The following is a 22,654-nucleotide window of genomic DNA, read 5'->3' on the forward strand; positions in this document are numbered from 1 at the left end:
TACCATTTTCTGCATTTTTTTTTTTTTTTTTAGAGACTTGCTCTGTCACCCAGGCTTGAGTGCAGTGGCACGATCATAGCTTACTGCAGCCTTGAGCTCCTGGGCCAAGCAATCCCCTCACCTCAGCCTACCGAGTAGCTGGGACTACAGGTGTGCACCACCACGTCCAGCTAATTTTTTTTTACTTTTTGTAGAGGCAGGGTCTCTCCCTGTTGTCCAGGCTAGTCTTGAACTCCTGACCTTAAGCAATCCTCCTGTCTCAGGGTCCCAAAATGTTGGAATTACAGATGTGAGCTTCTGTGCTTGGCCTGCATTGCTATTTTCTTTTCCTAAATTTTCTTCAGTATTTCAGCAAATAGCAGGCACATAGTAAATGGTTACTCAAAGTTTTTAATTGAATGACTGTAAAAGATTACGGAAAAAACAGCAGAAAATAAATTTTTAAAACCAAAAATACTGAGAACACATTCATAAATTTACTTAAATAGTAAAACAATTTAAACAGTAAATAATTAAATGGAAATAATTTCACACAATCTGAAGAGGAAATGTGGTACTTCATACATTTAATATACCCTTACCATACAGAATGTTCTTTCCCTATTACTTAAGGAGTATATGTATTAAGCACTAAATCTTTGGAATAATAAAAGACTATATTCATATTTGGTAATTTATTTATTTAATCAGAACAGGTTTTCAACATAAATAAATAGATTGAACTTACTTTGTATAAAAATTGTATTATCTAAAACTTCACAGAGAAAATAGGAAAACTCCACGTTAAGTGTTCAGGTCTGCTAAGTCATATTTTAAAATCTAAGTGTAGGCATGAAAATGATGTCATTGTCATGGTAGTAATAGCTGAACTGGTCAATAACTAAGTCTTGTTTTAGAAGTGGTTGTTTCTGGTAACCACTATAACCCCACGTTTTTGGAGTTATATGTTGGCAGTGATATTGGCTATAGAATTCCCTATGGTATTGATGGTTGATACAGAATCTGGTATAGGAATGAGGATAGTAGGTGTTAGGATTTAACTTCTAGGTATACTAACCACAGTTGCCCTAGGAATAAGTCATTAGAAAGTTGCCATTTTTGTCAAGTGAGAGTAGTAATCTGACTTAGTCAATTTACTAGAAAAAAATGATAGTGTTGCATTTATGAATAAGTAGTGAATGGCTATGAATAACATGCTAATAGAAATTGTAATGCTTGTAGATTCCAGTGATAGGGTACTAAAAGGTTCAGTAAAGTTTTGTCTATTGTAGGAGTACATAGAGTAGAAATTTCAGTAGATGTCATGGGAGTAGCACATTTTGCTGATGTGGCATGGTTGCTGTGGCAATGAATGGACTCATTTGAAGGGGCCACGGAAGAGCTGGCAGTATTATGATAGCAGATTATGTAGAAACTGTAATTGCATTTTCTATTAACAGGTAATGATGCTCATGGAGATTGTAAATTGAGCTGACATTGCTAGGGAGTTGTGATCAAAGAGTCAGTTGAGTTAGTAGTGTATGTGTTGGCTTTCATTTAGTTGAGTTGGTGGCAGTGGAGGTTAAAGATGATGTTTTAGTTGTATCAGAAAACAGAATAGATTCAGTAACTGAGTTGGAGGTAGCTGTTGTGAGGGTTGTAAATTCAATTAAAGTGCTGGTAGTAGTGTCTGATGATTTTGTTAAAGTAATAATCATTTGTAGGTTCATTTGACATGAGAGTAATTCATGGTTGAGTTAAAGTTGTTGGATGATTTAGGTAGTTGTAGCTGTAACTGAAGTGGGAGTTTTGGCCACTGTGGATACCAAGAGTGAAACTTTTATTGTAATCTTATGATAGTAGATTCAGTAAAAAGTTACAATGGTTGTAGACTCAGTTAATATGAACCTGGTTGTCATGGCTGTGGCCTCAATTGAAAAGATAATTGTGATTGTGGTAATGTATTCAGTTGAAGGAACAAAGCTTGAAGTTACAGTGATAAGTTTGGATTAAGAAATGGTGCTCACAAATATGCTGACACGTTCAGATGAGGTGCTACCAGTAGGTGGCCTTATAGTAACTTCAGTTAAAGTAGCAGCTGCTGTTGTGGTTATTAGTTTATTTAAAATGGTAGCAGGCCAGGTGTGGTGGCTCATGCCTATAATCCCAGAACTTTGGGAGGCTGAGGCCGGTGGATCACGAGGTCAGGAGATTGAGACCATCCTAGATAACACGGTGAAACCCCATCTCTAATAAAAATACAAAAAATTAGCCAGGCGTGGTGGCACATGCCTATAGTCCCAGCTACTTGGGAGGCTGAGGCAGGAGAATTGCTTGAACTCAGGAGGCAGAGGTGGCACCACTGCAATCCAGCCTGGGCAACAGAGTGAGACTCTGTCTCAAAAAAAAAAAAAAAAAAAATGGTAGCACTACTAATAGCATCTACACACTCATTAGATGAGGTCCATGTTGTTGTTCTGTTAAATTCAGCTGAAGTGCTATATATGGTTGTGTGGTTTGTGGTTAAATTGAAGGAATGGCTGCTGTTGTGATAATTGGTTCTTTTGAAGCAATTGTCCTGGCTCTTATACTTACAGGCTAGTAGAAATGCTGCCTATGATTGTTATGGTAATGACCGTAGTAAAAATGGCGGCTATTTCTGTTTTCCAGGTTTAGTTCAGTCAAAGTGGTAGATGCTGTTGGAGTAGTGGGTTCAGTAGAAGTAGTAATGGGGACTTTTGTGGTTGTAGCCTGAGTCGGAGTGCCTGCAGTTGTTGTGGTGGTCAGTTCAGGTGAACTGGTGGCTGTAGTTGTGGTTGAAGATTCAGTAGAAGCAGAGTTGGGATCATTGTGATTGATGGTTCAGTGGAAGTCCCTGCAGTTGTACTAGTCTGTTCAGTGGGCATCATGGCTGCTATTGTGGTTGTATACTCAGTGAGGGCAATAGCAGTGGCAATTTTGGTTGTACCCACTATGGAAGTACCAACAGTCATTGTGGTAGTCTGTTTAGTTTCAGTGCTAGCTGCTATTGTGGTTATGGGTACAGTAGAAGGGAGAGTAGTGGCTGTTGTAGTTGTAGCCACAGCGGAAGGGCCTGATGTTATTATGGCAGCTGTTTCAATGGAGGTACGGGTTGCTATTGGTGTTGTAGATCAAGTAGAGGAGGTAGTAGTGCTCACCAAGGTGGTAGCCTCAGTAAAAGTGCTGGTAATTAGGTGGCTGGTTGGCTTGAAGTGGTGACTTCTGAGGAAGCAGTGGTGGTGGCTAATATGGTTGAAGACTCAGCAGAAGTTGCTGCACTTGTTGTGACAAACTGTTCCATTTCAATGCTGGCTGTTGTAGTGCCGGGCTCAGTAGAGGTGGCAGTGGTGGTAATTGTGGTAGCAGTATCAGTGGAAGTGCCTGCAGTTGTTGTGGCAGACTGTTCAGTTGCAGTGCTGGCTGTTGTTGTGGTTTTAGGGTCAGTAGAGATGGCAGTGGTGGCTGTGGTGGTTATAGCTTCAGTGGAAGTGCCTGCACTTGTTGTGGCAGACTGTTCAGTTGCAGTGCTGGCTGTTGTTGTGGTTGTGGGTTCAGTAAAGGTGGTAGTGGTGGCTGTTGTGGTTGTAGCCTCAGAGAAAGTGCCTGCAGTTGTTATGGCAGACTATTCAGTTGCAGTGCTGGCTGCTGTTGTAGTGCTTGGTTCAGTAGAGGTGGTAGTGGTGGCTGTGGTCATTGTGGTCTCAGTGGAAAGGCCAGCAGTTGTTATGGCAGACCGTTCAGTTGCAGTGCCAGGTGTTGCTCTACTACTGGATTCGGAAGAGGTGGCAATGGTGGCTATTGTGGTAGAAGTGTCAGTGAAAGTGCCTGCAGTTCTGGTGGCAGACTGTTCAGTTGCAGTGCTTGCTGTAGTTGTCATTATGGGGTCAGTAGAAGTGGTAGTGGTGGCTGTTGTGGCTATTGTCTCAGTGGAAGTGCCTGTAGTTGTGGTGGCAGACTATTCAGTTACAGTGCTGGTTGTTGTGGTGGTGGGTTCAGTAGAGGTGGTAGTGGTGATTGTTGTGGTTGCAGCCTCAGTGGAAGTGCCTGCAGTTGTAGTGGGAGACAATTCAGTTGCAGTGCTGGAGTTTGTAGTGCTGGGTTCAGTAGACGTGGCAGTGGTGTCTGTTGTGGTTGTAACTGCAGTGGAAATACCCCCAGTTGTTGTGGCAGTGGTATCTGTTGTGGCTGTAACTCCAGTGGAAGTACCTTCAATTGTTGCGGTAGACTGTTCAGTTGTAGTGCTGGCTGTTGTTGTGGTTGTGGGTTCAGTAGAGGTGGTAGTGGTTGCTGTTGTAGTTGCAGCCTCAGTGGAAGTGTCAGCAGTTGTGGTGGCAGACTGTTCAGTTGCAGTGCTTGCTGTGGCTGTCACCGTGTGTTCAGTAGAAGTGGTAGTGGTGGCTGTTGTGATTGTAGTCTCAGTGGCAATGGCTGCAGTTGTGGTAGCAGACTCTTCACTTGCAGTGCTTGCTGTGGTTGTCATGACGGTTTTGGTAGAAGTGGCAGTGGTGACTGTTGTGGATGTAGCCTCAGTGGAAGTACGTACCGTTGTGGTGGCAGACTGTTCAGTCACAGTGCTGGCTGTTGTTGCGGTTGTGGGTTCAGTAGAGTGGTGGTAGAGTGGTGGCTGCTGTGGTTGTAGTCTCAGTAGCAGTGGCTGCAGTTGTGGTGGCAGACTGTTCAGTTGCAGTGCCTGCTGTGGTTGTCATTGTGGGTTCAGCAGAAGTGGCAGTGGTGGCTGTTGTGGTTGTAGGTGGTAGTGGTTGCTGTTGTGGTTGTAACTCCAGTTGAAGTACCTTCAGTTGTTGTGGCAGACTGTTCAGTTGTAGTGCTGGCTGTTGTTGTGTTTGTGGGTTCAGTAGAGGTGGCAGTGGTGGCTGTTATGGTTGTAGTCTCAGTAGCAGTGGCTGCAGTTGTGGTGGCAGACCGTTCAGTTTCAGTGCTTGCTGTGGTTGTCATTGTGGGTTCAGTAGATGTGGTAGTGGTGGCTGTTGTGGTTGTCTCAGTGGAAGTGCCTGTAGTTGTGGTGGCAGACTGTTCAGTTGTAGTGCTGGCTGTTGTTGTGGTTGTGGGTTCAGTAGGGTTGGCAGTGGTGGCTGTTGTGGTTGTAGCCTCAGTGGAACTGCCAGCACTTGTGGTGGCAGACTCTTCAGTTGCAGTGCCTGCTGTGGTTGTCATTGTGGGTTCAGTAGAAGTGGTAGTGGTGGCTGTTTTGGCTGTTGCCTCAGTGGAAGTGCCAGCAGTTGTGGTGGCATTCTGTTCAGTTGCAGTGCTGACAGTTGTTGTGGTTGCATGTTCAGTAGAGGTGGCAGTGGTGGCTGTTGTGGTTGTGGTCTCAGTAGCAGTGGCTGCAGTTGTGGCATCAGACTCTTCAGTTGCAGTGCTTGCTTTCGTTGTCATTGTGGGTTCAGTAGAAGTGGTAATGGTGGTTGTCATGGCTGTTGTCTCAGTGGAAGTGCCTGCACTTGTGGTGGCAGACTGTTCAGTTGCAGTGCTGGCTGCTGTTGTGGTGGTGGGTTCAGTAAAGGTGGTAGTGGTGGCTGTTGTGGTTGTAGTCTCAATGTAAGTGCCAGCAGTTGTGGTGGCAGACTGTTCAGTTGCTGTGCTTGCTGTGGTTGTCGTGGGTTCAGCAGAAGTGGTAGTGGTGGCTGTGGTGGATGTAGCCTCAGTGGACATGCCTGCAGTTGTAGTGGCATCCCTTTCAGTTGCAATGCTGGCTGTTGTTGTGGCTGTGGAGTCAGTAGAGGTTGTTGTGGTGGCTGTTGTGGCTGTTGTCTCAGTGGAAGTGCCAGAAGTTGTGGTTGCAGACTGTTCAGTTGCAGTGCTGACTGGTGTGGTTGTAGGTTCAGTAGACGTGGTAGTGGTGGCTGTTGTGGTTGTAGTCTCAGTGGAAGTGCCTACAGTTGTGGTGGCAGACTGTTCAGTTGCACTACTGGCTGTTGTTGTGGTTGTGGGTTCAGTAGAAGTGGCAGTGGTGGCTGTCGTGGTTGTAGACTCAGTGGAAGTGCCTGCAGTTGTTGTGGTGGACTGTTCAGTTGCATTGCTTGTTGTTGTTGTGGATGTGTATTCAGTGGAAGTGTTAGTGGTGGCTGTTTTGGTTGTAGCTTCTGTGGAAATTCCTGCTGTTGTTGTGGCTGTGGCTTCAGTTGAAGTGGTGGCTGGTGATATTGTAATTGCAGTTGAAGTATTATTGGAGGTCATTGTGCTGGTAGGTTCTACAGAAGTGCTTGCAGTGGTTCTTATAATAGTAGGTTTAGGTGAAGTGGATTTTGTGGTAGAATTTATTACAGTAGTGGTAACAGTAGGATGAGAATCTGTAGATGAGGTTATTCCAGTGGCAGATGAGGGTGTTCCATGGCTTTGGGGAAACTGGATAACAATGGAGGCATTATTATTTTTCCCGTTATATACCAGGGATACTATGAGTACTCCAATTGCTGTCGTTATCACACAGGCTAAGAGACAAGCCAGAAAGGTTTTCCATAGAGACCAGTCACAGAAGAAATTTCGTGTCACCTGGAACGGATTTAAATAAAATTACTAAGGATGAAAATAAATATTTTGTGAAAAATTAATGCCATTGTTCATCCTTTTTATATGTTTTCTTCTAGTAGCATTATAGTTTCAAGTCTTACACTTGAGTGTTTTGCCATTTTGTGTTGATATCGGTATATGATGTGTGATCAGAGTCCAATTTTCCTCTTCTCCAGGTGGATATTTAGTTTTCCCAGCACCATTTTTGAAAAGACTGTTCTTCATTGTGTGTTCTTGACATCTTTGTTGAAAAACCAACCGATCGTTAATGTGTGGATTTATTTCTGGACTCTGTCCTCTTCAATTCGTCTGGTTTTTTCGTGCCAATACCATCCTGTTTTGATTACTACAGCTTTGTAGTAGATTTTGAAATAGATTACTTCATTGAAAGAATGTATAAATGAAACCAACTTTGCAAAAATTATAACAGTGAGAAAATTTTGATGGTGAAAGATATTTGATCTAATCAACCCTCATCTTGCCTTTAACCTCCAAACTGTCCTTACTTGTTCCTAGGCATAATAGCCCTTCCCCAAAACTAAACTGCCTTTGTAAAGCTAATGAAAGACCACCAGGTTAGGAGGATGAGAGGAGCCTGAATTCTGATCAGGTGTAGACATAAATGATTACCTGTCATTATTCTGGAGATCACAAGATTTACAACTTCCCCAAATACTCCTGCAGATTCCTTCACTATTGCAGCACCTAAGATTGGTCTTTTGAGATTCCTCTTCAGGTTTTTGCATTTCTGATGACTGGTGGCCCCAAATGGTCCTGTGGCCCCACCCAGAATCAACTTCAGTGGCCATGAGGACCATTTCCCACACTCCTATGATTGCACCCCCAACCAGTCAGTAGCACCCATTCCCTAGCCACCTCTCCTTCTCCCAAACTATGTTTGAAAAACTCTAGCCTCCAAATTTGGGGGGAGGCGGATATGAGTAATAATAAAACTCTGGCCTCCCATTTAGCCAGCTCTACGTGTGTAAAACTCTTTATTGCAATCCCCCTGTCTTGACAAATTGGTTCTTTCTAAGCAGTGGGCAAGAAGAACCCATTGAGCATAAAACAGGAAGATAAAAACTATTTTAAATGACAAACACTGGGGCCAAATTTTAGCTTTTATTAGGAAAGCTTGTACTTTTGTTTCCTTAATGTTCAAAGAAATTTCCACTTATCTCTCATGCTTTCTCATTCACATGAATATATCTTTCTAAATTAAAAAATAATAAATATCTTCTTGGAACCTCTTTATACCTCCCAGGGTACATAAACCATCTAAGTCAAGGCTGAAAACATATGAGGTCAGAGGCAGGAGGGCTACAGGAAGGCCCACGGTTAGGCTCAGAGGCACGCAGGAAGGCAGAGTGAGACAGATCATCCACAGATTAGGGCCTGGACCTCAACACATGACATCATCTTCCACCTGAGCAAGGTTTACAGACAATGTCATTCACTGCCAATGTATTTGTTATGTTGCTACCTATTCAGTACTTCAAAAATAAAAGCCTCTAATTTTTGTTTTCTTTGACCCTCTCTAAACTCCTTATATGTTTTTGTCTTTCTATTAAGATGATTAACTTCTTAAACAAACAAACAGCCCCATAAATCTTCTACCTCTCCTATATTCCCTCTCAGTGACTTCACATTTTCAAAGCATTTCTCAAAAGAAAAATGTTAATGTTGGCCAGGCACGGTGGCTCACGCCCGTAATCCCAGCACTTTGGGAGGCCATCCTGGCTAACACAGTGAAACCCCGTCTCTAATAAAAATACAAAAAATTAGCCGGGCGTCATGGCAGGCGCCTGTAGTCCCAGCTACTTGGGAGGCTGAGGCAGGAGAATGGTGTGAACCCGGGAGGCGGAGCTTGCAATGAGCTGAGATCGAGCCACTGCATTCCAGCCTGGGCGACAGAGCAAGACTCTGACTTGTTTTTCCTCCAAATATTGGATCAAGTGTATTTTCATGTGGATTATATCTTAATCTAGAAAACAGTGTTGTCCCAAGTATTACCTGATAATGTTGGAATTCTCTGTTTGGAAATTCTGAGTGTTCAAGGGTCGCTGGGCTGGTGCAGACACCAGTTAAATTCGTACCAACATCACCAGTTATTTCAGTCGATGTAGAGAACTGACATGCTGAATTGTGAGCTTCATGGTTTCTTGGACTCAGGAAAGGCTATAGGCAGAAAAGAATGGGAAAAAATGTAAAACATATACTACCTATTGAGATGTCTGGCTCCAGGTCAAAATTCTATATGTGACCTTTCAGATGCAACCATAGGCCACTGCAAAGTCTTCACCTGGAAAGTCTCAAAGAAGAAAGCTGCCCTCCCTGAAGATTTGGTGCAGCTGTGCATTGCAGTTTCTGGAGGAAGCTGCAGTCAGGAAGCTGCATTGCATTTGTGTGCTGCAGTCTCTGAAGGAAGCTGCAGTCAGGAATTCAGCCACCCCTTCCCCCATGCCACCCTGGGCAATCATGCTGTTGAGCATATCTTCATTCCTTGCCTAGGAACTTCCATCTGGAGGCTTCCTTGTTTGGTGAGGGGGTAGAAGCAAGGGTTGCCTCAGGGGAGATACTGTTCAAGCACTTATGTGGAGATCTCCTTATCAGGGGCCTTGAAGACAATTTTCTCCACCCTGACTCAGTACTCAGTTCTTTCCCACTTCTAGACCTTCTTCCTCTTTCTCCTTCTATCTCCCAGGTCCATAAAATGGCAGAAGCCCTTTGTTCAGTGCTCCCTTGGCAATGGGGTCATCCTGCTCTATGCTGATCCACTTAACTCTTGCCCAGTGCTGTTATGCGGAGAAAAAAAAAAAAAGGAACATTATGGTGGCTGACACCCTTTCCTCTTTGACCTCTTGCTTATACTATTGCAATAAGTGAATAAGGGCTTAGTCATTACTTTTAGCTTGGCTCAAAGTCCTAATTGAACACCTGGACAGCTAGCAGCTCTCAGCACCTATCACATGACACAGTCACTGTGTTCCTGCCTGTACATCCAAGAGCTATGAAAGTATATGTGCTCCATAAGCCATGGACAAGGAAGTTTGTAATGCCTAACCTTGTTTTCACCAACCCAGTTTTTAGACTCTCCCTTTTTCTCCCTTAATCACCTAGCCTTGTTTCTACATGAATAGACTCTCCCTTAGCTGAGAAAGCCAGACGAACTCTATCTGGCTCCCTTGATTTACAAGACATTAAGGACTCCTTACCATCCCTTTTCCTAAAGGAGTTAACTTGTGTAAGTAGATTCTCAACATATCAAAAGAGTCCAATTAAATGATAAGGTACTAAAACAAGCAATGTATGAAGTTCCCAGGATTTTGCTCAAAAGATAACACCATAAAGCTTTGAGTTTATGTCCGGCATAGCACCCATATCTGACATCTTATGAAGGATTTAGAGCCCCCGCACCTGGTACTGTTGCTTCTCTGTAACCATTTGTCTTTTAAATTGTTTCAATGTAATCATTTGTACTTTTTAATTTTTTTGCATGTTTTACCTCTGTAGAATTATTGCATCTGAACCCCCCTCCCCTACCTAAACCAAAGTATAAAAGAAAATCAAGCCCCTTCCTCATGGCCGAGAGAATTTTGAGCATTAGCCACCTCTAGGTCGCCGGCTAAATAAAGGATCTTAATTTCGTCTCAAAGTGTGGCATTTCTCTAACTCGCTCAGGTACAACAAGTTCACAGAAGCTTGATTCATAACAGCAAAAAATGAAAACAACTCAACCGTTCGTCAACAGGAAAATGGATCGATAAATTATGGTTTGTTTATGCAAATGAAATATTTTACAATAATAAAGAAGAAACCAGTGATATAGATATGGTGATGAGCAACATAAGCCACACACATAAGAGTACTGTACAACTCCATTTATGCAGAATTCAGGAAAACGCAAAACTAAGCTGTGGCAACAGAAGTAAGAGTGCTTACCTCTGAAAGGATGGGGTACTGACTGGCAGCAGCATAGGGGGTCTTCTTGGATGTTGCAAATGTTCTGTATTTAGATCTAGGGGATGTCACAGGTGATCAGTGACTATCTGGGCCAGTGGCATGGGTGGTAAAAATAATTTATCAAAACACTTGTAGGTAAAGAAAGGTAGATTTATCAGAGAAAGGGGCAACATAAGTTGCAAGGAAACAGTGGGCAAGTTAGCAAGAGAGGAGCTGACAGCAAGGAGATAAAGGCTTGCTGGGGATTTTGTAGGATGGTGCCTGTGCTGTGTGCTGAAGAGGGATTTATGCAGTATTGATAATGCCAAGATTGCAGTGAGCTAACTTGCAGGTGTCTGGTGATCAGTTGGGCACAGGAAGATTGTGAATTATTTGCACAAGACAGCTGTGTGTCCTGGACCATGAAGAATGGCAGACTTCAGCTTATCTGCTTTTGGTTTTTGCTTTCTCTTGGTTCCACCAGCCTGACTCCTTTTTCCTAATTAAGACTCTACAGGGGATGGTTACAAAGGTATGTGTTTGATGTATACATGTACGTATATGTGTGTAAAAATTCATTAACCTGTTCACTTAAATATAAGTTTACTTTATGTATATTTTACATAAAGTATATTGTACCTTAATTTTTAAAAATTCAAAATAATGAGTATACTAAGCTACAGCATGAATGAACCTCAATATATGAAAATTTTTGAAAATCATGTAGGACATTGGAGAATCCCAAAATGGAATGCAGAGTAGGATGAAACAAACTGACTATATTACAAATGTAAGAATCAACAACTTCACTGAAGTGGATGGAGTAAAAAGGTGCTGACTAAAGGAACTTTGGGAACAAGTGGAGTCTGTCACACTAAAAGCAAAAAATTGGACACAGCATTGAATCATAGTTGATGAGGTTGTTACCTTAATTATTTCTGGAATGAAATATTTAAGCAAACGGATGGAGGATGGCAGTGTGGGAGCCAGGTTTCTCCCTGTTAGAGTAGAAGTTTACGGATAAGCAAGATAAGAAAGTATAAACCAACAGTAAAATTCTAAGCTGCCCAACCAAATGAACAGACTCACCTCTTGGCCAGGGGATCCCAAAGAACCCTGAAAACCTACTTCAAGCCACAAAACGAAGGGCAGGTCAGACATACTGCATTGTTCCCTCCTCCCTTTGGAATTTAGGCACAACTGACCAGAATTAACATTAAAATAGAGATCATAGACTAACAAAACAGACTCTTTGTAGCAGTGAGATACCCAGCTCCAACCTGACCTTGATTTAGCATCACATGACAGACAGCAGGCACTGTTGGAAATAAAAGAATTTTACTCCAAAATATATTTCTTTGACATATTTTGAAATGGCCCTGCAAAGCCATCTCTTGTGGGGGAAATTTGTGCTTTGTAGAAAAAGCCCCTTCCTTTTCCAGGTGTTTTCCTGCTTCGGGAGAGATTTAACTGAGCCTGACAGCTTTTAAAGTCACATAAGAGGCATTTACCATCTATTCTCTCTAAAGCCTGCCACCTGGAAGCTTCATCTACATAAGAAGAATCTTGGCTCCCACAATCTTCCTTATCTTAACTCAAGCCTTTCTTTCTGCTGATTTCCACTCTTCAGGCAAAGATCAACGCTTTCAACCAATTGCCAATCAGGAAACCTTTGAATCCACCTATGACCAGTGTGTCCACTGCTCCCCCACCCCACCCACTTTGAGATGCCCTGACTTTCCAGGCCAAAACAATGTATACCTTACATGTATTCATTTACATCTATGCCTGCAACTTCTGACACCAGAAAATGTATAAAACCAAAAGCTGTAACACAACCACCTTCGGCACATGTTCTCTGGACTTCTTGAGGCCTTGTCATGGGCCATGGTCACTCATATTTGGCTCATATAAAACCTTTTCAAACATTTTACAGTTTGGCTTTTTTCATCAGAGGAGGCTAGAATGATCCATGGATAATTACAGTTGGAGACTGGATGAATTATAGTTGGAGATATCAATATAAACTCATGTTTAGCTTAATAGCAACACTGATAGTTACATATAGAAATATTTATAGATATGTTTATATGCATGGGTTAGTACACTCACATATGTCTCCTTGCTTTGTTGGCTGAGAGGACCCAGAATCAACAAAATGCCAGTAGCAACAAGCACATCCAGCACCCAAATCTTGGTTTTTAAATACCATTTCCAATAAAAGGACCCAGGGATCCTTGGAGAAATGTCTGATTCTAGTGCTAGAGCAGGAAATATATAAGATGAGCCTGAATATCTTGTAGTATCAGAGAGTAAAAAAGTCTCCACTCCCTCCTTTGGAAAAACCCACGGCCAGGCGCAGTCGCTTATGCCTGTAATCCCAGCACTTTGAGAGGCTGAGGTGGGTGGATCACCTGAGGTCAGGAGTTCAAGATCAGCCTGGCCAACATGGTGAAATGCCATCCCTACTAAAAATAAAAAATTAGTCAGATGTGGTGGCAGACACCTGTAATCCCAGCTACTCCAGAGGCTGAGGCACGGGAATCACTTGAACATGGGATGCAGAGGTTGCAATGAGCTGAGCTCATGCCACTGCACTCCAGCCTCGGTGACAGAGTGAGACTCTGTCTCCAAAAAAACAGAAGAAGACTCCATCTGTGTTTGGTACATGGGTGCCTACTTAAAATTTTTTTAAACTAAATGCATTAAAAATGTGAGTTCAAATGTGAAACATTTTGGGGGTTAGGTTTTTCTTAAAGGGAGGTTGAAAGAAAAACCAATCTCAGAAACAGTTTTAAGAAAAAGGAGAATAATCTGTGTTAGACATTCAAGGGACTGCAAATTGGTCCATGTAAATTTGTTACAATTGAAAAATATTATAGAATTATCTAGAACTTTTTTTCTAATACAACAGTAAGAATATTATTTAAATATACTCTCCTGGCCAGGTGCAGTGGCTCACGCCTGTAATCCCAGCACTTTGGGAGGCTGAGGCGGGTGGATCGCCAGAAGTCAAGAGTTCGAGAACAGCCTGGTCAACATGGTGAAACCTTGTCTCTACCCAAACTACAACAATTAGCTGGGTGTGGTGACATGCACCTGTAATCCTAGCTACTTGGGAGGCTGAGGCAGAAGAATCTCTTAAACCTGGGAGGTGGAGGTTGCAGTGAGCTGAGATAGTGACACTGCACTCCAGCCTGGGCAACAAGAGTGAAACTCCACCTCAAAAAATAAAAAATAAAAAATATAAATAAATAAATAAAATAAATATACTCTCTTGACCTTCTTGATTACCCAATCCTAAATGGATTTTTAAAAAACTATTGACAGATCAATTAATCTCTAAATTCTATTAAAACAATCAAACCATATGTATATGCAGACACTACTCAGTGAGAGACTATACATAAGAATAAAAGAGAGTTTAATTGTGATTAAATACAGTCAAGAAGGAATATATCTGGGTGTAAAGACGTAGCCAGAGTCTAATTTTTCTTAAGGTACAATAGCAAGCCAGAACATTTTTTAGTAGCTATTCAGTGATATCAAATAAGATAAAATCTGATATACACAGGTACTTTAACAAAATTCCATCTGTTTTTCAATCAGAAACTTTGAGAAAAATAACAAAGATTTATCTTTTATAAAAGCTTCACCTGGCCGGGCGTGGTGGCTCACGCTTGTAATCCCAGCACTTTGGGAGGCCGAGGCCGGCGGATCACGAGGTCAGGAGATCGAGACCATGGTGAAACCCCGTCTCTACTAAAAATACAAAAAATTAGCTGGGCGTGGTGGCGGGCGCCTGTAGTCCCAGCTACTCGGAGAGGCTGAGGCAGGAGAATGGCGTGAACCCGGGAGGCGGAGCTTGCAGTGAGCAGAGATCGCGCCACCGCACTCCAGCCTGGGTGAAAGAGCGAGACTCCGTCTCAAAAAAAAAAAAAAAAAAAAAAGCTTCACTTATTCTTCAGCAATTTAGTATACTGAGGGTGATGAACTTAGATTTTGTTGTTGTTGAACTTATATAATTAAGTAAAACCTCACTTTCCAAACTAGCTTGCCTGAATTTCTTTTAAATTCTTTAAAGGAAGGGACACAGTGGGTACCTATACCAAGAATGAAGAACCCACCACACTGGAGCTTTGGGGGTAATATAATTCGTGCTATCTCAGTTTCTCCTGTCAGTCTTTAAAGTTAAAAATTAAAGTTAAAAGTTGTCCTTTTTTTTTTTTGAGACGGAGTCTTGCTCTGTTGCCCAGGCTGGAGTGCAGTGGCACAATCTCGGCTCACTGCAAGCTCCGCCTCCTGGGTTCACGCCATTCTCCTGCCTCAGCCTCTCCAAGTAGCTGGGACTACAGGCGTCCGCCACCACGCCCGGCTAATTTTTTGTATTTTTAGTAGAGTCGGGGTTTCACCGTGGTCTCGATCTCCTGACCTCTTGATCCGCCCGCCTCGGCCTCCCAAAGTGCTGGGATTACAAGCGTGAGCCACCGCGCCCGGCTTAAAAGTTGTCTTAAAGTTAAAAATTGATCAGTTAGGGAGCTATGAATTATACTTAATTAGCTTTTGGTAGCAGCCAATAATCTCCATCATGCATCTGATATGCATTAGCTATACTCAAGGAGTAAAATTTTAAATTCCCTATTCACAGATTTAAAGAGATTAATTTACGAATTTTTGTTTCCTAAGAGGGAAAAACAAACTCCTACATTTTATTTTTATGTGGCCTTCAATTTCTATTCAATCCATTGATCAAAATGGCCCTCAATGAAAAAAAATTTTTTTTCTGTCACTATGTCCAAGTATACACATATAAGTGAAATATTCAGTCAGTGTTAAAATATGTAACCTTTATTTGAAAACAGCATTGTTTAGGAAAACACTCAAGATGACTAACTGATTCCTTACTATTACCAAAGAAATCTTTTATTTGAGTATGTTAACACTGTGAAGACACAGTAACAGATTTGCAGGGCTAGATAGACCATGAAGACTGTCTTCAGGGTAGAGGGGTCCTGATCCAGAATCAAGGGAAAAATTTATCTGCCTTATAACTTCCTTGTTAGTGCATGGAGGGAAAAATATTTTTCCTCACAAAATGTAACTATCCATTCAAACTTACACTGATTTCATTCAGCACATTTCCATTTCTGTTTCCAATATCAAAGACTCTAGTTAGACATGAAGAGTTATATAAAATGCAATCATAAAACATACAGAGCTAAACTGTTTCTTCTAAAAACCTAAACAATAAACAAGGTTGTATGTAATTGAACTCTAAAATATTACCTAAATACAATTCTTTACCAAAAAAGAAATTCATAACTACTTAAGTACAGGCCAGTCTAAAGGATTTGCTAGATAATTTGCTTCCTAGGTCTCAGCTTTACTTACAAGATTCACTTCTGACTCCCAAAGATATGTAGAAATATCTGGGTTCCGACAAATCTAGATACTACACTAACAATCTTGGCAGTTAACACAAAAATCTACACATCACATTTTAAAAGTTTAATTTGCTAATGCAATCAAACCCACGTTTGTTGTCTTATGCTTAAATTATAATAACTGTAAAGTATTAAACATATCATTAAATTGTTACCCCCCTAAATTGCTAATGTCTTAGATCAGTGATTATTTAAAACAAGTTTCTCTGCTATGCATGTATTGATATGCAGAAAAAAATACAAGTTTTCTAATTAATAAGTTGTAATAGAGCAGCTAGAAATTGGCTTCCATGTAAAATTTTAAGAATTCCATTTTGGGAAAAACTATGTTATAATTTTTAAAAATTAGAGTTTCATAAATATTGAAAATAAGACTCTGGACTGTGAGAATATATCACAGTGGTGCCACCAATACTCACTGGCTGGTTTCCAGAGTGTTCAATGTTCACTATGTATTTCCCATGTTTTCTGTCCATTCTTGAACTGCAAATATCACAAACTTAACTCCAGAAACATTTTTCAGCCTCTTCATTGCCCTTTATACCTAAAATCTTGAGAAATAATTGAGTTGATTAATAGTAAATCAACTATGAGACATCAGTGCCAGCGTGGATTAGACTAAATAATAAATAATTATTCTTTACATGGGATCCACCCACCTTAACACCTGCGGTGTTAAGTAATCACGTAAAGGCACAAGAAAATCAATACCACCTCTGTGACTACACTCTCAATACTCCTCCCCAAGCAGCCTGCTTAGTAGAAAGAAACTGCAATCAGATAGATTTCTTCCTTCTCTCCCCTGTCACATCATTTCTCAGGACTCTTCCTTCTGACCTCAAGAACAGCCCAAGACAGGAACAGAATTCTGGTATAAGTGAATGTTTCTGTTGCTTCTTTTCTAACCACATGTGACTGTCTTTTCCTCCAATAAGAGGAAAAAACTTTCAGAGGAAACAACTTTTAGAGGCTCACCACCCACTGCTCATCAAGTCTTGACCTTCTTGGGGAACTTTCCATGCTCTACAACTTTTCCAGTCTATTCTCTCTCTCCCTCTCTCTCTCTCTCTGCTTCTGAAAAAAAATTAATTTGACATGGCTTAGCCTTCCTCAAGCCTCAATACACCACAGATAGTTAATCTGATGAACAAATCTCTACACATCTATTCACCAGGGTCCCTCTTTCTTCCCATCTTGTGGGCTCCAATTGGCATGGCCACCCAAGCGATTACTTCTGATTGTGCTTATGATTTAATAACAGGGTATGTGAGCAAACAAGGCTCTTTCAACTTTTGCAAATTATACTCCAAGGCAAAGGCTTTTTTCTTATCTGTAGAATATCTTTGGCAGGATCTAAAAGACAATTGGCAAAAGTTAAGAGATTATTTTTAACCTCTGAAATGGAAAAAAAAAAAAAACCAACCACCTCCCAATACACGTATCTAGGGAATCTGAAATAAAATTGATGCAGAAAGTTGTTGGCGAAGAATGGTGCTTAATAACCTAAAAGACTAAAAATATCTCTTAATAATTAATCCAGAGATTATTTCTTGCAAATGAAGCAACAAAGACAAAGTAGTTGTACTCTTTTGTGGAAAATGTCTCATGATCAGATATCTACCAGGCTTCAAAGATAAGAACCATCTGATAATAGAGTTGCAAGAGATCCAAGAGATCTTGTAGCTCAGCCATGTCATTTTAAGGTGGAGGCAATTTGTGTCCAGAGAGAGGAAGTGGTAAAAAGCCAGTTACATGGTGGAACCTGGCTTTTTTGCAGTCTAATATCTTCTCCACAACTACTTTATCAGTAGTGACATGGTAGAAAGATGGACAACTTAGTAGGAAGTCAAGGAAATATCCTTTTGAAATTAAAGTAAGACGAAGATTTCAAAGACTTGGAGTTGGAGAGGATCCTAGATGGAATGCCTATTATTTATCTGGCATTACCTGAGACAAAACCAGACTCTCACGGGCAGGATCTGGGAGTCTGAGTTTTGGTCCTGTTTGTCCAAATGCCAAGTAATCTTTATTCAAACAATGTTTGAGAAATATTTTACTAAGCAATGATTCCAAGGGTAATCATGCAGTAGCTTAGTGTCTTTGGGAAGAAAAGTGTGTGTGTGAAGAAACTTGAATTTTCTTAAATAAAAAATGGTTACATTTTAAATGGTTTATTCTTTAACAAGTAATTATGGAGTCTCTACGATAGCCAAGCATTGTGCAAAGTGCTGAGTGTTCAATGGTGAAAAAGAGCGAAGATTATGTATTTTAAAATTTTTTGATCCTTTCTAAAGTTATTTTATAAATGCATTCTTCAGCAAAACATTTCCATTGGAATCCACTGAAGCAAAGAAAAACAGCCCTGGGGCCTATACTACAAAAAAGGCATGAAAAATCTAGGGAAGAGATTTGGTCCAAAAAAAGAGTCCAAAACAATGGCTTCTGGGACTGTATAGGTAGAGTGTTCATGTACTTAACCATCCATTTCAAAATTTCCTTTTGAAAGCAAAAGGAAGCACTAATAGTAATTTCATAGAGATAACAGTATCTCATGCAAACAAGACAGGTGGTCACTTAGCTATAAGGAACCTATGTGAGTTGGAAGATTCACTAGTACTAAACAATACCACTCAATAAGCCACTGACTCCAATGACTTAAAAATCAATTCATATCTCTAGTGAACACATATGTCAGTTGATTAGAATATATATTTTAGTTGAACTATTTTAAAATTTAACAAAGCATTGTAATACTGAGATACAAATATTTAAATTTTGCACTAGAGTTTCGTAACCATCGAGTATGTGGAATTCCACCAATGTATATCATTATTTCAGAAATATATGGAGTATATACATCATTCTGTTATTGACAAAATAATATCAAAGTCCCTCCCTCACTATCATGAATCGATTAGCCATTGCAAGAGCCAAAGTAAGAATGAAAATGTAAATTACCATGTTCTTAAATTTTCAGTGGAAAATTCAAACTTTCACTATTTTTTCAAAGAACATATTTTGTTCATTTATTACATCTTATATCACAGGCCAACCGCTAGAGTAGAGTGCACCTGGATTATTACAATGTGCAAAGAGAATACAGATATCTCTCATTGGTATGCTGAATATCTCCTACAAAAGCTTTTTATATCTGCAGAATTTCAAGCCAAAAAATTTGGAATTCTACATTAATTAAGAATAGTTGACAGTCCTTCAATAAGGGTTTCTTTTTTTAGCCAAAGGAATGTAGAGTCTGTTAATATGTCATCTAGCATTATAAAATGAAGCACACTATAGTCCTAAAGATTACAATGAAATTGATTTATTTATCATGTTACCCACATCAAACATTTCTGTGGCTGAGATTTCACCATGAACTGATAGTAATCAAAACATCTCTGTGTCTCTGCTTTGATCTTTTAATGTGATGAGAATCAATATGACAGCTCCAGGTCTATCATCTTTAGCAATTTTTTGATGCCAGGGCCATTATTATAATTCATCATATTGTGTTGAGTGATCAAATGGTAATGAAATAAATGGATACCATATTTCAAAGGCTTCAGTACAGAATTCAGATTTACATTTCCTGTCAATTAAACTTGAAAAGATAATTGTTCAAAATGCGTGGAAGTTAAACATCAAGTAAAAAAAAAACCAGTAAAATGACTACGTGAAAAAATGATCAAGTGGAAGACTGAAAAAACCAAAACTATCTGAAAATTTGTTCAACAAATCATCTCTGTCCTACCCCTCCAATGACCACCAAAAAATGTGCCATAAATAAATTAAGGGTTATTTTTCCTTGACTTAAGGAAAAGGCTACAAGAGGGCAGTTCAAGTGTATGTGAGAAGTAGGAAAATAAAAGTTTCATCCCTTGTTGAAGAATGTCACTGGGGCACACTAACTGGCTACTGTTCCACACCTGGGCGGCATCTGACTCAGCCACATCTTATTAATAATGTTATTGCCATTTCTTGTGAAGGAATGCCTCTTCCAGAGCATACCACACTGATCATATCTAATCCTTCTAATATCTTCCTGAATTAAATGTCATTACCCCATTTTTCTGATGAAATACCAAAGCATTTAGTGATATTTTATGAGTCCTAAGGTAAGTTTGTGACTCCCCATTCATTTACCCAAGAAGTAGTTATTAAACTCCTAGTACATTCACTGTGTCACATTAGATGCTGAGAAAAAAAAAAAAAAATTGGGAAATGGGGGAAACGAAGATATATTTAGAATCTTAATCTCTTATGGACAGGAAAAAGATCAGAAAGCAACCAGAGACTCTGCCAACACATCTCAATATATTAAAACAATATGATTGTTTATTGACAGCAAGAAAGGGGTGGTGGTAATGCCTAAAAACTTGCCTGCCCACTAGCAAGAGGCTGCTGGAACTCAGACCTAAATTACATCACAGGCTGAAAATTCTCAGGGAGAAGGCAAAGTTTATTATTTTTGCAGACTCGGAACCTCTGCCCAGGGTTCAAGCAAATGATCAGCATGAGAGAAAACAACCAAAAATATCAAGGCCTTCTACAGGTATAATTCAATTAGACAATCCTCAGGAGTCCAGGCATTCATTGACATCTAAGCCATAGTCTGCCTATAGGGAGTAGGGCTCTAGCATCGGAATAGATGAGCCTCCAGCCTATAGGAACGGAAACTGGAAAAGGACAAAACAAGGCTTCCAGCCCTGTTGGAGAATGGAGGAGAACAAAGTGGTTACTAAAATAGGACTCAAAGGGAAACCCAGGAAAAAGTCAGGTGTATAAATTGAGTCACACAGAGAGGGCTTGGGCTTGTAACCTCTGGTATCATAGTTTGATTATCAGATCTGAGGCACCATGGAATTTGGGTTGAGTCCTGATCCTGAGACCAGAATGAAAATACTAGTCATTCGTGTTGTCAAATGTTCTAGCTCTCCCTTTTCCAACACATGATGAGGTTGCACTTACTAGCCTTCTGTGTTTCTTCTCAGTCTCCTTGAATTCAGGTTTCTTTTGGCTACAGTTGTAAGTAAAAGATGTATTTATCACTTTGAAGCCAGAGATTTAAAACTGATGCAAACCATCAGCCATGATCAAAGACAATGTTCTACAAAAAGGCCAGGTTCCATTAGCCCAAGTTTCAGAATGAGGACAATGATAAATGAACAGAGCCCGTAAGTGACCAGTAATGGTCAGATAGTGTGAGCAAGAAATAAACCTTTGTTCTTATAAATCATTGCAATACTCAAGCTGTTTGTTATTGCAGCAAAACGTAGCCTGTCCAGACTAATACAGAGATCTAAGGAGTCACCAGTGGGACATTATACTTCATCAGCTCACAGCTGCAACATAGGTATCAGGGCCATAGTAGACAGAGGAAGATCCTGGCACCTGATTGTTCAAAATTGAAGCTTTAAATATCCGGTCAGTGAAATCTCTCAGTCATGGTGGGTTAGGAATTTAGGCAGGACAGAAGCCATTGTGGGGTGCTGGAGTAGACTCTGGAAGGAGGAATATGGTAAGACAGTTAAGTCATTCAGTATGTACAGAGAGCAAAGGCAGTGACTGATGTAGAATAAAGCCAGTTGCTGATGGCTTCTTGGAGGGCGTGAATCTTGAGCCAGATCATAAAGGATATTAGAGGTTGGCAAAAAGAGCAAAAGTAGGTGTTGTAAAAGAAGAGAGCTTTTAAGAGGAAGTAGAATGGGCAAAAATAATGAATGTTGCTGAGAAAGATGCTAGCAAATACCTTGGTTGTAGAGAAGAACTACAGACAGGAGACTTCCTACTAATTGCCAAGCCCTGTGGTAACGAATCTCATAAATCTCTTCCTCTGGTAAGGACGGAAGCCTCAATGCTGGCCTTCTCTGTCAACTCTCCTCCAAGAATGCAGAGTGATTCTTAAATGCCACCCCATGATGCCACGCCATACTCAACACTCTGATGGATTCTTAATGCATTCAGATAAAAGTCCCAAATCTTTAATAAGGCAAAAAAGGCCCTGCAAAATCTAGCTCCATCTACCTCCTTAGCTGGCTCTGCTCTCCCCTTCAGACACACTCTTCTTTTTTCATGAATTCAACAGAATCCTGACTCAAGGTCTTCTGCTTGTGATATCTTCCCTCCACCCCTGACCAACTTCCCCAGGATCATGCCTACTCATCTAGGCAAAATAATGACCTTCCCAAAAATGTTCACAGACTTAATCCTCACAGATATGTTAGGTTATATGGCAAAAGGGAATTAAGATTAAAGGTGGAATTGAGGTTGCTAATTAGTTGACTTTAAAATAGGAAGATTATCCTGGATTATCCAAATGAGACAAATGTAATCAAAGGGTCATAAAAAGTGGAAGAGGGAGACAGAGTGAGCCTCAGAAAGAGATATGACTAAAATAATGAGAGATATGCAATTTTGAGGGCTTTGAAGATAGAATAAAGGGACCATGAACCAAGGAATGTAGGTAGACTCCAAAAGCTGGAAAAAAGAAAGAAAATAGGTTCTGAAGGCTCCTAGAGGCTCCAGAAAGAACTCAGGCCTGCCAATACCTTAACTTTGTTGCAGTGAGATCCATGCTGGACTCCTAACCACCAGAACTGCAAGATAATTAATCTGTGTTGTTTTGAGTCACTAAGTTTATGGTATTTGCTATAGCAGCCATAGAAACCTAATATATCATCTTCCAGGTCTCGGTGTGAATCTCACTCTCCAATTTAAATTAATTCTTCTACTTTCAC

At 40.5% G+C, this 22,654-nt stretch overlaps 2 protein-coding genes across 2 annotated transcripts in view; both read right to left on the bottom strand.

The window, feature by feature from the left end:
- Window positions 1-2,496: 2,496 nt before the first annotated feature.
- LOC131383560 (uncharacterized) lies at window positions 2,497-3,877 on the bottom strand. The gene is made up of 2 exons (XM_058439684.1): window positions 3,746-3,877; window positions 2,497-3,622 (listed from the first exon to the last, which is right to left on the bottom strand). The coding sequence occupies exons 1-2, from the start codon at window positions 3,875-3,877 to the stop codon at window positions 3,191-3,193; spliced, it is 564 nt and encodes a 187-aa protein (XP_058295667.1). The 3' UTR covers window positions 2,497-3,190.
- The window catches only part of LOC131383561 (mucin-2-like), a 100,283-nt gene continuing 81,174 nt past the window's right edge, over window positions 3,546-22,654 (bottom strand). The window contains exons 3-6 of the mRNA XM_058439685.1: window positions 10,474-10,549; window positions 8,545-8,709; window positions 4,780-6,513; window positions 3,546-4,693 (exon numbers count right to left, since the gene is read on the bottom strand). Coding sequence (XP_058295668.1) covers window positions 3,956-4,693; window positions 4,780-6,513; window positions 8,545-8,709; window positions 10,474-10,549 — 2,713 coding nt within the window. The 3' untranslated portion in view covers window positions 3,546-3,955. The remainder of the gene's footprint in view (window positions 4,694-4,779; window positions 6,514-8,544; window positions 8,710-10,473; window positions 10,550-22,654) is intronic.

The sequence above is a fragment of the Hylobates moloch genome, unplaced genomic scaffold (genome assembly GCF_009828535.3).
Source record: "Hylobates moloch isolate HMO894 unplaced genomic scaffold, HMol_V3 SCAFFOLD_5, whole genome shotgun sequence".
Classification (NCBI taxonomy): Eukaryota; Metazoa; Chordata; class Mammalia; order Primates; family Hylobatidae; genus Hylobates; species Hylobates moloch.